This window comes from Globicephala melas, chromosome 6 (genome assembly GCF_963455315.2).
Source record: "Globicephala melas chromosome 6, mGloMel1.2, whole genome shotgun sequence".
Taxonomy (NCBI): Eukaryota; Metazoa; Chordata; class Mammalia; order Artiodactyla; family Delphinidae; genus Globicephala; species Globicephala melas.
The window spans coordinates 36,692,332-36,705,174 of record NC_083319.1 but is presented as its reverse complement, the minus strand read 5'-3'; the positions used below and the strand labels follow the sequence as shown (position 1 = coordinate 36,705,174).

The 12,843-nt window shown below is 43.2% G+C and overlaps 1 protein-coding gene across 6 annotated transcripts in view; it reads right to left on the bottom strand.

Moving 5' to 3' along the window:
- The window catches only part of GNE (glucosamine (UDP-N-acetyl)-2-epimerase/N-acetylmannosamine kinase), a 53,081-nt gene that overhangs the window by 9,157 nt on the left and 31,081 nt on the right, over window positions 1–12,843 (bottom strand). For 3 of the 6 annotated variants that reach the window (XM_060300750.2, XM_060300749.1, XM_030884242.2), the window contains 5 exons: window positions 11,941–12,070; window positions 11,351–11,572; window positions 8,787–8,969; window positions 6,058–6,174; window positions 480–5,536 (listed from right to left, as the gene is read on the bottom strand). In XM_060300750.2, the coding sequence (XP_060156733.1) occupies window positions 5,301–5,536; window positions 6,058–6,174; window positions 8,787–8,969; window positions 11,351–11,572; window positions 11,941–12,070 (888 nt within the window). In that variant the 3' untranslated portion in view covers window positions 480–5,300. Of the gene's footprint in view, window positions 1–451; window positions 5,537–6,057; window positions 6,175–8,786; window positions 8,970–11,350; window positions 11,573–11,940; window positions 12,071–12,843 lie in introns of those variants that run through there. The other 3 variants (XM_060300748.1, XM_070045723.1, XM_030884240.2) reach the window with 3 other exon arrangements.

The following is a 12,843-nucleotide window of genomic DNA, read 5'->3' as shown; positions in this document are numbered from 1 at the left end:
ACCCTTACTCCTCTGGATTCAGCCAGTAAACCTGAGTCAGGATGGCATGAATGTGGCTGGCCCCATTAACTCGGAATCCCTGTAGCACACACTGGGATCTGTGCCATCCTTAGCACTTTGCTAATATTTCTATTGTCAAGTCCTTCATCTAGACCTTGCTGGCCAGTACAGTAGCCACAGGTGGCTATTTAAGTCAATCAGAATTAAAAATACAATTCTAGCCCCTAGCTCCATTTCATATGCTCTGTGGCCACATGTAGTTAGGTAGCATTCGGACTGCACAGGGCAGATTATAGAACATTTACATCATCATAGAATGTTCTGGACCACACTGATCCACACAATAGGTGCCTGTAGGAGACTGTGTTCCATTCAGGCATCAACACATTCATTATTTGCTCTCAGAACCTGTCACATTTTAGGTGATGGTTCGAGTGACTGATAAAGCTGTATTTCAGAAATCTGCTACTAATGGTTACCTGATACTAGTCCAAGTTGGAGATTGATGTAATGCCACATTCAGGAGGTGGAGCAGGGGTAGGTCTTGCCATTGCCGAGAAGGAAAGTCCACCATCTCTCCTATGGTAATTATGTCTGGAAGGGAGAGGAACATTTACTTTTCTGCCTACCTTCCCCTCTCCAAGCGTCTTAGTTGGGCATTCCTTGATCTGGCCCGCATTTCTGGCCTCTTTGCTATTCCTCCCCTTTAGCCACCTCTGCTTGCAATCAAGCAATCACTTGCTGTTGTTCACCAACCATTAGTTGCTCCTGGGCCTTGCTTAATGCCCTTGAAAATGTTGAAATCTGGTTTAAGAACTAGCTGAAAGGCCACCTCCGTAATGCCTTTCCTTTCCCCTGAGCTCCCATGGCCCTCTACGTGCAACAGCTTACCTTTTGATATTGTCTTGGTGTCATTTGGACTTGTCTTGCCTTCCACACAGGATGGGCTTCTTGAGGGTGGATGTGGCCGTTAATCAGACGTCAGTAAAGTCTGACTTTCTCGAAATCAAGAGGTGACTGGATAATATGACAAAAGTAATGCTATATGCATCCAAGGCTAGGTTGTAAAAGGCAACACAGCTTACGGCTGGTTTGTTGGAACACACAAGCTGGTAGTCCTTGAGCCACCATGTAAAAAGTTCTACAATCCTGAAGCCACCATGCTATGAGGAAGCCCAAATCAACCAACGTGGAGAGACCTGGAAACTACAAGCAAAGAGAGATGCATGGCCAGCCCTATTCCAACCTCCTATTCCAGCTCCAGCCACTGTCTAACTGCACGTGCATCTGATGCCCTGAGTCGGAATTGCCAGGTAAAGCCTTTCCAAAATTCCTGACCCACAAAAACCATGAGAGAAAATGATTACCGTGTAAGCCTCTTAAGTTTTGAGGTGGCAGTAGTAGCTTTGGATTGTTTCTAATGCCTACATTACTCACATGGGGCTTCATAAAAAGGAAGGAGTTGGTTCAGAAACTCAGTGAGTGCTCAGTATTTAGTTTCAAACCTCTTTCTTGGGACCACTTTGATTTTTATGTCAAATTTTAAATGGATTCAACATAGTATTGGAAGTACTAGCCAGAGCGCTTAGGCAAGAAAATAAAAGGCATCCACGTTGGAAAGGAAGAAATAAAACTGTCACTATTTGCAGAATACATGATTTTATATATAAAAAACCCTAAAGACTCCACCAAAAACCCGTTACTAATAACTACTAATAAATGAATTACGTTGTAAGATACAAAATTAGTATACAGAAATTTGTTGCATTTCTGTACACTAATAACGAACTATCAGAAAGAGAAGAAAACAGTCCCGTTTACAATTACATCAAAAAGAATAGAACACCTAGGAATAAGTATAACCAAGGAGGTGAAAAAACTGTACACTGAAAAGTATCAGACACCGATGAAAGAAACTAAAGACAGACCCCAAGCTCATGGATTGGAAAAATTAATAAACTCAAAATGGATTAAAGACTTGACTATAAGGCCTGAAACCATAAAAATCCTAGAAGACACAGGCAGTATAAGCTCCCTGACATCAGTCTTGTGATGATTTTTTTGGATTTGATGCCAAAAGCAAAGGCAACAAGAGCAAAAATAACTGGGACTACATCAAACTAAAAAGCTTCTGCACAGCAAAAGAAACCATCGACAAAACGAAAAGACAGCCTACTAAAAGGGAGAAAATATTTGCAAATCATACATACAGTGAAGGGTTCATATCCAAAATATGTGAAGAATTCATACAACTCAATAGCATAAAAACAATCCAATTTAAAAATAAGAGGATTTGAATAGACATTTATCCAAAGAAGCCAAACAGCTGGCCAATGGGTAAATGAAAAGGTGCTCAACATCACTAATCACCAGGGAAAATGAAAATCAAAACCACAATGAGATACCACCTCACATTTCTTAGAATAGCTGTTATCAAAAAGACAAATAAGTGTTGGAGAGGAGGTGGAGAAAGGGAACCCTTGTGCACTGCTGGTGGGAATGTAAACTGGTGCAGCCACTATGGAAAACAGAATGGAGGTTCCTCAAAAAATTATAATGAAATTCCCATATGAGCCAGCAATTCCAGTTCTGGGTATTTATCTGAAGAAAACACAAACATTAACTCAAAAAGATATATGCACTCTTACATGCAGCATTATTTACATAGCCAAGGTAATGGAAACAACCTAAGTGTCCATCAGTGGATGAATGGATAAATAAAATGTGTAAATATATATGACAGAATAGTATTCAGCCATTAGAAAAAAAATGAAATCTTGCCATTTGTGAAACATGGCTAGACCTTGAGGGCATTATGCTAAGTGAAATAAATCAGACTGAGAAAGACAAATACCGTATGATCTCACTTATATGTAGAATGTTAAAAAAAACAAAACCAAGCTCAGAGAGAACAGATTGGTGGTTGCCACAGGTGGGGGGTTGGGAGGTGGGGAGTGGGTGAAGAGGGTCAAAAGGTACAAACTTCCAGTTATAAGTCATGGGGATGTAATGTACAGCATGGCGACTATAGTTGATAATACTATATGGCATATTTGAAAGTTGCTATGAAAGTAGATCTTAACAAGGGAAAAACACTCTTAACTATGTATTGTGACGATATTAGCTAGACAGTGTGGTGATCATTTTGCAATATATATTTTAAAGTTATATAACAATGCTTTCTATTAACAAAGTTTTTTGGTGGGGTGGTTGTTAAATCAATATTAAATGCCTTAAAGAAGTTATATGACCTTCAGAAAGTAAGGAGCACAACAAATCTCTTTTGGGAAGGGGAATGCTTTTAGCTAATGAGCTAATTAAGAACAAAACAAAATACAGAAATGGCAGGATTTCCACAAGGAAATACATTTATTTTTTTAGAATTTGGCTCAGAACAGTAAAATAAAAATATTTACATTAAAATAAATTAAGATGTGATCATTTAGCTATATGTAATAATTATGTTGGAATATATTAGCCTTTCCATGAATTTAATAAAAACTAAGATTTGGTTTTAGATTCAATACCATCCTTCCAAATATTTGGTATGAAACTTGGTAGCAGTGCAGCTGTCTGGTGTATGCAGTGGTTGTAGGTTTTATCAAAGAACAGCTGATGCCCCTTCACGGTATACCGACCCGCCCCAGACACTGATGGCCAAGCCAACTAGCTTCCTTCCCAGGAATCAACCAGGACCTGGAGATTATTTCAGAGCTGACAGAGTTCTAAGAATCAGCCAACCTAGCTTTTCACATTAACCCACCAGGAAGGAAGTAATTCAAATGCAAACTTGATTCCTTCATTTTATATGTGAACACAGAAATAATGCTGTAGAAACCTTCAGGTTTTCCTAAAATAATAAACAATCTGAAAAACATATGCATGTCCTTTTTAAGGTCATCTAAAAGTACCCATAAAAACCTGTCACTAGACCAAATACTGTACTGGCAAAATTACCACAGCATACAGGAATATTTTATTAAATTCACCACTGAGAGATAGTGTCAAGGATGAGTCGATTCATTTGCTAATAAGATATTCTTGTGAAAGCTCTTGGTAGCCTGGAATAAATTAGAATATATTTGCACTTTGGAAGTTTTTGATATGAAGAGAGGTTTGTGTGGCTTAGCAGAAAAAACACAGAGGGACCCGGGTCAAACCCTGTCTTTAAGACTCATTAGCCACGCGGCTTTAGGCACACCACTTGACTTAGTTTGGGGTTCTATAAAATGGGAATTAAAACACCTACCTTACTGGTTGTGAGAATTTAGAATAATGCATATGAAGCACCAAGTTCAGAGCCTGGCACACAGTAGGCACTTAATAAATGGTGGCTATCAGTATTTCTTCCAGGTTGAAATTAATAGCAAGAACCTTGGCCTTTGTTATCTTGACACCAATTCGAGCGTGGAATCTTATTTAGCCAGAATCCAGATTTCACAGATGTGGGCTCTAGGTATGACACACAACAAACACTGCCTTAATCAACACTCCAGGGTCATATTCAACATAGTATGAAAAGCTATTGAAGGGAGAGGTGTCTGCTTGTCAGTAGCAAGGATCCTTCTGGGATGGTTAATCTTTCAGAGGCTGTAAGTCCTAGTGGCTCCTCAGCTGGCCTTAAGAAGATAAGGACAAGGTCACTAAGGCCACTGTAATTCAGATCCCTGATCTAAAGTTGCTCAAGATTCTGAGAGAGTAATAGCAAATAACATCTTTCAACAAGTAATGTTTGGGGGTGAGAGATACATACACCTGATGTCCTGATCGTGGCCATGGTTTCATAGGTATATATATATGTCAAAACTCAACCAAGTTGTGCACTTTAAAAAATACCTCAATAAAACTGCTTTAAAAAGGTTTTACTTAAGCCCTTCATGGTGAGATTTCCTTCTGTTCCCTGACTGGATCCCTTTCTGTGTTCTGAACTTAGGGTCAGAGGAGGAAGGATTAATAATCCAAACTCCAGTATCAAGGTCACACCCCAAGCAAGGCCTGCAGGTCTAAGTGGTACATCTAGTAAGCAGAGTCCTAAGGCTTCCTCGGCTACTACTGTAGCTCCTTTTGGCACAGAAGATTGTGACAAGGTTTGAGCTGAAATGACCGCACAAGGAGCAGCATCTACAAAAACGGGTTGGGAAAAGTGACTCTGGAAGAGACTAAAAGCAAAAACTCTGCCAAAGTCGCCTGCCAAATAAATTGAAATACCAAATTTGCCTTTTAAGAAATGCTCATCTAGAAGACAACCTGATTCTGCCAAGGAGCTCTTGAATCTCGGTCCACGTCCACTCTTCGGAGGACTAGTAGATCCTGCGAGTCGTGTAGTCCAGAACCATGCTGGCCGCGCCGAGCAGGGCGGGTTCCACCAAATCCGAAACCACCACGTCCACGTCCTGAACCGAGGACAAGGCTTGCTGGCGGATGACGTCTTTGACAGTGTGGATATAGTGACTGGCTAGGACTCCAGAGAGGATCACAAGGGAAGGATTCATAGTGTGGAGGATGTTCACAACCGCAAGACCCAACGCTGTTCCAGCTACAGGAAAACAAAAATTAAAAACAAGTTTTCGGGGAGAGAGCCAAATCCAAAGTCAAAGAGGAAGGTGGAAAAGAGCACCAGCCAGGAATAGTTCGTTCACACTACCTCATGGAAGCAGTACTTTTAAAGCTGTTTATATGATTTATCCTTAATATGAAAAAATGATTATGTGATACTTTGAAATGAAAAGAGCTGGGTATAAAACTGTACATATACTATACTATATGATCTCAACTATGTAAAAAAAAAATAGACTGGAAGGAAATGTTAATAGTTGATATCTCTGAACAGTAAAACTAAAAGATACTTTTTCTTACTCTCCTGTATTTCTCTAAATTTCCAGAAAATGAACAAGTAGTTTTTTCATAGTTGTAAAACAAAACAAAAACCTGTTTAAAAAGGCAACACTGCCAAATACCTTGAACAGTAAGTAGGAAAATTACCTCTGCACTGGTCCTGAGGGCTGGGCATTTGTCGGAGCCCTGGGCTGTCAGAGCTGCCCAGACCCGCGTGCTCACCTGTTCTCAAGATGCTCTGGGCCTTTGCATTGCCAAGTTTCGCAGCTTGGATGAGATGGAGTGCGCCCACAGCTTCGTCTTTTGGCACTGACATCCCTTCCACCAAGAGCTGGTCTTCTGTTTGAGCAGAGGTGAGAAGGAGAAGCAGTCATTCATGAGCTTCGGAAGGCCAAGCTCATAATTATGCCTGTGGGCGGCAAGCCTCCAAGTGGGAAGATGATAATCTCTTTTCACATTTGCAAAGCTTTTTATCATTCGTAAATATCCATATACATTTGCCAGAGGGCTTTGCTGCCTGCTTATACATCATCCAGAACTTCTCTAACTGGAAATCCTCAACTCTGACCAGAGCCTCCTTCACTTCCCCCTTCCATATTAAACAATCTTGAAGTGTTTTTTTTCCCCAAAATTACCAGAACTCCTCTGCATTCATCTCCTCCCTTATCTATGCCAGATGCAAGGCTGCATTATTTGCCAGTGACCCACAGTGGCAGGAAGGCACAGCACCTCAGAAACGGACAGACCTGGGTTCAGCTGTCAGCTCTACCACCACGGGCTGCACTACCCTGCCCATGTCACCTCCACGTGTTTCTCTTCTAAGACTGGGGTAATGATACCTACCCTAGCAGGATTCCTTTAGGGATTAAATGAGAAAATGGACGTAAGTACTCAAGTTAAGTGCTGGCCAGAGTAAATGCTAAATGAATGGTAGATATTTCTGTAGTTATCTGTAGTCCTTGACTTTCTGCCCCTCACACTGCCAGCCACCAACCCAGATTCAAACTCCTTCCTCATCTGCTATTACTTGGGCTCTGATGGGAGAAAATCCCAACCAAGCAGACGGTTACCTAGACACCAAGTGGTGGTCTCCTGTCTTCCAGGGGCCCTCACAGCTGCTCTGGCCACTCTCTCCCATTCCCGTTCATTGCCCTTCTCAGCCTTCATCTCCTCAGACCGTCTATCCCAGCTCCCGCTACCAAGAGATTTCCCCATTTCTGACCTCTCAGATAAAGGATGCCTCCAGGTAGAACTCCCTTACTCCTCTGCCCCGGCTTATAAACAGGTCTGTGTTCGCAAATCCTGCTGCTCTCCCTCTCTCGCCCCTCCACCAGGGCTTCACAGCTCATCTCTCCCTCTCTCCCCAGGGGCCTTTTTGTAAGGGCTCCTCCACCCTTCCCCTCCTGCGTTCTCAACCCTCACTTCTGCTCCTACTCAGGGTAGTTAGGCTTCTGCTCCCACTTGACTGAACTTCTTTAAGATACGCATTTACCCCCATGGGGGCAAAAACTGGTTCTTGTGGGCAAAACAATTCGTACTCTTTTTATACAGACAGTAACAACAGATGAACAATGTATCTGTGGTATTAAAGTTCCATGGGGTTGAATGATTAGGAAAAATTGTCTAAACATTTAGGCTCCTTAGTGGGGGGGGGTGTTGATAAAAATGAGACTGAAAAATAAACACTGTTTTCAGGGCTTCAAATGATGTCCTTCCTCAGGGTCAAAGCCAATTAACTTTCTGGTTTCCTCTTACTCAGCACTTGACACTACCCACTACCCTCCCTGAAACACTCCCTTTTTGGTTCCTGTGACTTTACCCTTTCCTGGTTTTCCTCCCTGCCCTCAAGTGCTGACATTTCACAGGATTCCACCCTGGACTTTCATCTCACTGCAAGTCTCATTCACAGGTTTAATGGCCACCTCAGTGCCCATGATTCCAAATCCTGACTTCAGTCCTGTCCCCTCTCCTGAGCATCAGACCCCTGCAGCCAGCTGCCTCCTGCACGCTCCCACCTGCATGTCCCACTGGTTCCCAACCGTCAGCTTCTGCCAAGCCCTGTTCCTCCTCTCATGTCCCCACCCCCAAAGGTGTCCACCCAGAAAACTGGAAGTCACTCTAGAACTGTCCCCCTTAAAGCCAGCCTCCATTCAACTACCATTTTCCCGCTAGAAAAAAAAAGTGTGGTGAAGAATCTAAAATTTGGATCTATGTCTTTACCCTAAAATTTTTCAGTGGTTTTTCCATTAGCTGCTGGTCCTGGCTTACCTCTTGCTACACTATACCCTGCCTTGCCCTTATGCACCAACACCACTGTTTCCTATGCTTGGAAATGCTCCCTGGCTCATCCAAACTTGCCTCAATAATTCTGTTTACCCTCTTGACTCTCAACTCCCAGGACAGCACCCTAACGCTCCCTTCCCTGTATGGAGAGGGCGGGGAGGGAACACTGGTGTCCTTCCTATATGCATCTATGTTCCTTGGCCATCGTTCTCATTCCACTTGACACACCATGTTGTAATGATATTAAACGGCTCCCTCTTGAATTAGACTAGAAACCATCCTGACATTAATAACATGTCCAGAAATAGGTGTAATTCAAATAAACCTCTCAGTTGAAAAACTGTAATATGTTCATCCATTTAATTCTCCATTAAAATCTCTATTAAGTACCCAACCTGTGCTAGGGGCTGAGAAGGCAAAAATGAAAGACATCTCCCCTGCTATCCTGGAGCTCAAGACCCCGGCCCTCCCAGTGCTGGAGAGGAAAGGTATTAATATGGGTCAGGACCAAGAAGACTTTGAGCTGGAGTATGTGGAGCCCTGATTTTCCTCTAGGGAGTGAAAAGGTTAAAAGTTCTGGTGTCAGCGTTCAGCTCTCTTTAGAATATCTACTTTGAAGTACTTGTCTACCATTTGGCTATTTAATTCCTCAGGTGAAAGAAACCGACCATCATGTAGCTTTTTTGCTTCCCTCTGCAAGGCCATTCCAGAGGCATATGCTTCAATACACCCATGGCTTCCACAGGAACAGTCAGGCCCATCCAGGGACACCACAATGTGGCCAAGCTCTGCAGCGCAGAAGGAGCTGCCATGGATCAGTTCATGCTGATGGATGATCCCCCCGCCAATTCCTATAGTGAGAGACGACAATCACTGAAGTGGCTCTGCACCTGAAACAGAAAACTGCTATGGCAACACCTCCTCTGTTTAGCAAAGCTTTGGAATGTGAGGTTCTATATGGTGCCTACTTTCCTAGATAGCTGAAATTTACTAAGTACCAAAGCTTTACCTGGAATCATTTTGTATGGAAATATTTTTAGCTGATCCTCCAATGCCCTGTGTTGCATCTGCTTGGCTCACTATAATTTCAACTTGGTTCTCACCAAGGCCTTCTCCAACACTCAAGTAAGAGCCTAGTAGCCATGCACACACAGTTGCCCAGAAGCAGCTGTCAACCAAGGAGAGACAGGAGCCAGCAGATTAAGTGGACAACTCTGGGTAGATTTCAACCCCCACTGTCCTCAAGGCAACTTTGATAATACATCCTCTAATGGCTCCCCTGCTCTGTCCCACTCTTCCCACTCCCTCACTCCTGCTTCTCAGAATCACCTCCAAAATAAAATACCCACACTGAACTCCTTGTCTCAGGCTCTGCTGTGGGAGAAACCCAAGATAAGACAATCTTTCTGAAGGGTTTCATACACTACCTGCTTTTTTTTTTTTTTTTTGCAGTACGCGGGCCTCTCTCACTGTTGTGGCCTCTCCCGTTGCAGAGCACAGGCTCCGGACGCACAGGCCCAGCGGCCATGGCTCATGGGCCCAGCCGCTCCACGGCATGTGGGATCTTCCCGGACCGGGGCACGAACCCGCGTCCCCTGCATCGGCAGGCAGACTCTCAACCACTGTGCCACCAGGGAAGCCCCCACCTGCTTTCTTAAACAGAGAATATGAAACATGGTTTTGCCTCTTCATAATGCCACCATGTCTAAAAATCTATGATTCAATAATTTTGAATATCGATGAGTACTTTTTGTTATGGAGTTGAGGAGCTAGTAAGGGGTAAAGGGCGTTTTGCTTTAATAGGGTCTGCATTTTAGAGTTGTCCTGCCATCTCTTACTTCTTGTGGCACCTACTCATCAACCCTCACTCCTCTAATTTGCAGGTTATTACTGCTCTGAACTAGGAAATGATATCCAAGCTTGCTAAAACTGTGTCCGAGACTAAGAGAAGTGCATGAGCTCAGCATTAGGGAGGTAGTATAACGTGGAGTTTAAGAGCACACACGGTTTTATACATATTAGGATAGCGCAGGGAACTCCACTGTACAGTAGAAACTAACACAACATTGTAAAACAGCTATACCCTAATTAAAAACAAAAAAAAGAGCACGCACGGTTTGAAGTTAGGCATATGTGGGACCAAGTGCTGCCTCGAACACTGACTACCTGAGCCCGTCTTCTCATTTAAAAAAAAAATTGGGGGCTTCCCTGGTGGCGCAGTGGTTGAGAGTCCGCCTGCCGATGCAGGGACACGGGTTCGTGCCCCAGTTCTGGGAAGATCCCACATGCCGCGGAGCAGCTGGGCCCGTGAGCCATGGCCGCTGAGCCTGCGCATCCGGAGCCTGTGCTCCGCAACGGGAGAGGCCACAACAGTGAGAGGCCCGTGTACCACAAAATAAAACAAAACAAAACAAAACAAAAAAAACAAATTGAGACATCAGCAAAAGTGGCAGAGTAGGGAACTCCAAAAGCCCATCCCTTCACTAAAGCAATGAACAAACTGGCAAAAACTGTCAGAATCGAGTTTTTTGGAACTCTGGAAACTAACCAAAACCTTACAACAACCAGGGGAACAATTAATCAAGAAAAAACCGGCTGAATCTTGGTAAGAGATTTCTGGCATTTTCTGGTCCCATCACACCCACCCCTCACCCCCCAGCTTGGCGATGGCCTAGAATAATAGCCTACATTGCCAGTACAGATGGCAATATGGAGAGAGCAGAATGAACCTTCTTCTCAAAGAATTTTGGTGGTTTGTTTTGACCTGCTTGGTGGCTCCCAGAGGACCAGCTCAAAGGGCTTGCCTTTATCTCACCTACCCCAGAACTTTCCCAGGGCTGAGGGGGCTATCCAGGGGGCACTCACCAAAAACATTTAAAGGCAAAATATAGTTATTAGTCTCTACTGCCTAGGGCAATGGACAACAGTTGTGACAAACAATATACTAACCAAAGAGTAGGAGGAAATCCTGGAGAATGAGCAATGAGAAGCTTTGGGGAATAAGGGCTTTGAATAGCTCAGACGATTCCTGGGAAGTTAGAAGGCCAATGCATGCACAGGGCGGGGCACATGCTCAGAAAAGACCTGGGCGGGCCCTCACTCTCACCTTCAGGCTCTACTCAAGCAGGAAGTGAAGGTGAAAGCTGACTTGTAAACTGCCTGGCTGAGTGGTAAAGGCACGTGCCCCAACACACACCCTAGCTCCTGAAGCAGCCGTCTCTACTCCTCTTACCTGTGCCTGTGATAAGTGTCACAAAGTTTTCAAGGCCCTTTCCTTGGCCAAATTTCCTTTCTGCAAGGGCAGCACAGTTGCCATCATTGTCTACCCATACGGGGAGATGCAAAGTGTCAGACAGGGGGGTCCTGAGATCCACAGAGTTCCACTCTTGAATCAGTTTGGTTGAATGCAGCACAATTCCTTCCCGAGGATTTACACGGCCACCTGTGGAAATGCCTGGGCTCCACCACAAACACAAGGAAAATGATTCTAATGAGCAATCTCAGAAAAGTGTGCTGACTTTCTGGGCTTGGAACACTAATTCACCCAAGATCTCCTAAAACAAACATTACCAAGGACTGCAAGGAAATGTAAGGCAGTTCTGAGCTAAATCTGTGGCTCCCCATAGGTTGACAGTTCCATCAATGCTTCTCTCACAATGTTTGTTGGGGTCCCAGGAAGGCCCCATGCTTGGGGCCCACAGACAGGACCTGGAACCATCTACACACAGGGCAGACAGTGACCTGATGTTCCATCATGCATCAGAACTCAGCAAACTGTACATTAAAATGAACATTGCTTAGGTATATAATTTACAATCTCACCTACTCCCAAAATTCTGCAGTTCAGTTTTACAGCTTCTGCTGCAGCTTCTACACACATCTGTAGGATTAAATTAATCCTCTCTTCATAGGTTTTAGGATTGAACTGAGTATACTTCTTAACTATTTCACCCTGAAAGAGAAAAAACAGATCTGTCTCATGGGTCTCAGCTAAGGAGCATACACTGAATCTTTGACCTTTTTCACAATAAATCAGACATTACTCTAGGACAGTACTGCAGAGTCAGATGACTGCTGGGGAAGGGATCCACTGTCTGGCTTGGGCCAGCCCTGGGATACACTCGGGTAGTTTCCTGGGAAGACAACCTAGCATATGGCCGTTGAAGCAATGACAACTCCACAGCCAACCAGATGGGCCCTCTCTTAAACATAAGGTGAATGTTGGCTAATCTGAATCGTCATTAGAAGGTCATTTTTAACTCTTTCAGGTTGACAAAATTTCCTTGTTTAAATACTGAAGCAACTAAATAAATATCCTAAGTCATTAAGCTTTAATCATCTGCCATAACTGAAGTCAATAATGGTATGGAACCATGATGTTTAAATTACTGTGCTTAGTGATATGTTTTAATACCGATCAGGGACAGTCCCTCCTAATTATTCTTGTTTTTAAATTTCTTTGCTCTTCTCACTTGTGTATTATTTTAAGTAAATTTCAGAATAATGTGGTTAAACTTTAAAAAGCCTCACTGAAATTGACTAGAATTACGTTAAACTCATAATTCAATTTGGAAAGTGCTGACATTTAAAAAAATACTCAGCACTCCTAACCAGGATATTTTTCAAGCCTTTATATTTTAAAGTTTTTAGATTTTCTTTTTATAGATCATATAGTTTTCTGGTTTAGGAAACCAGAAAACTTTATTTTATAAGTTCTGTTGTTCT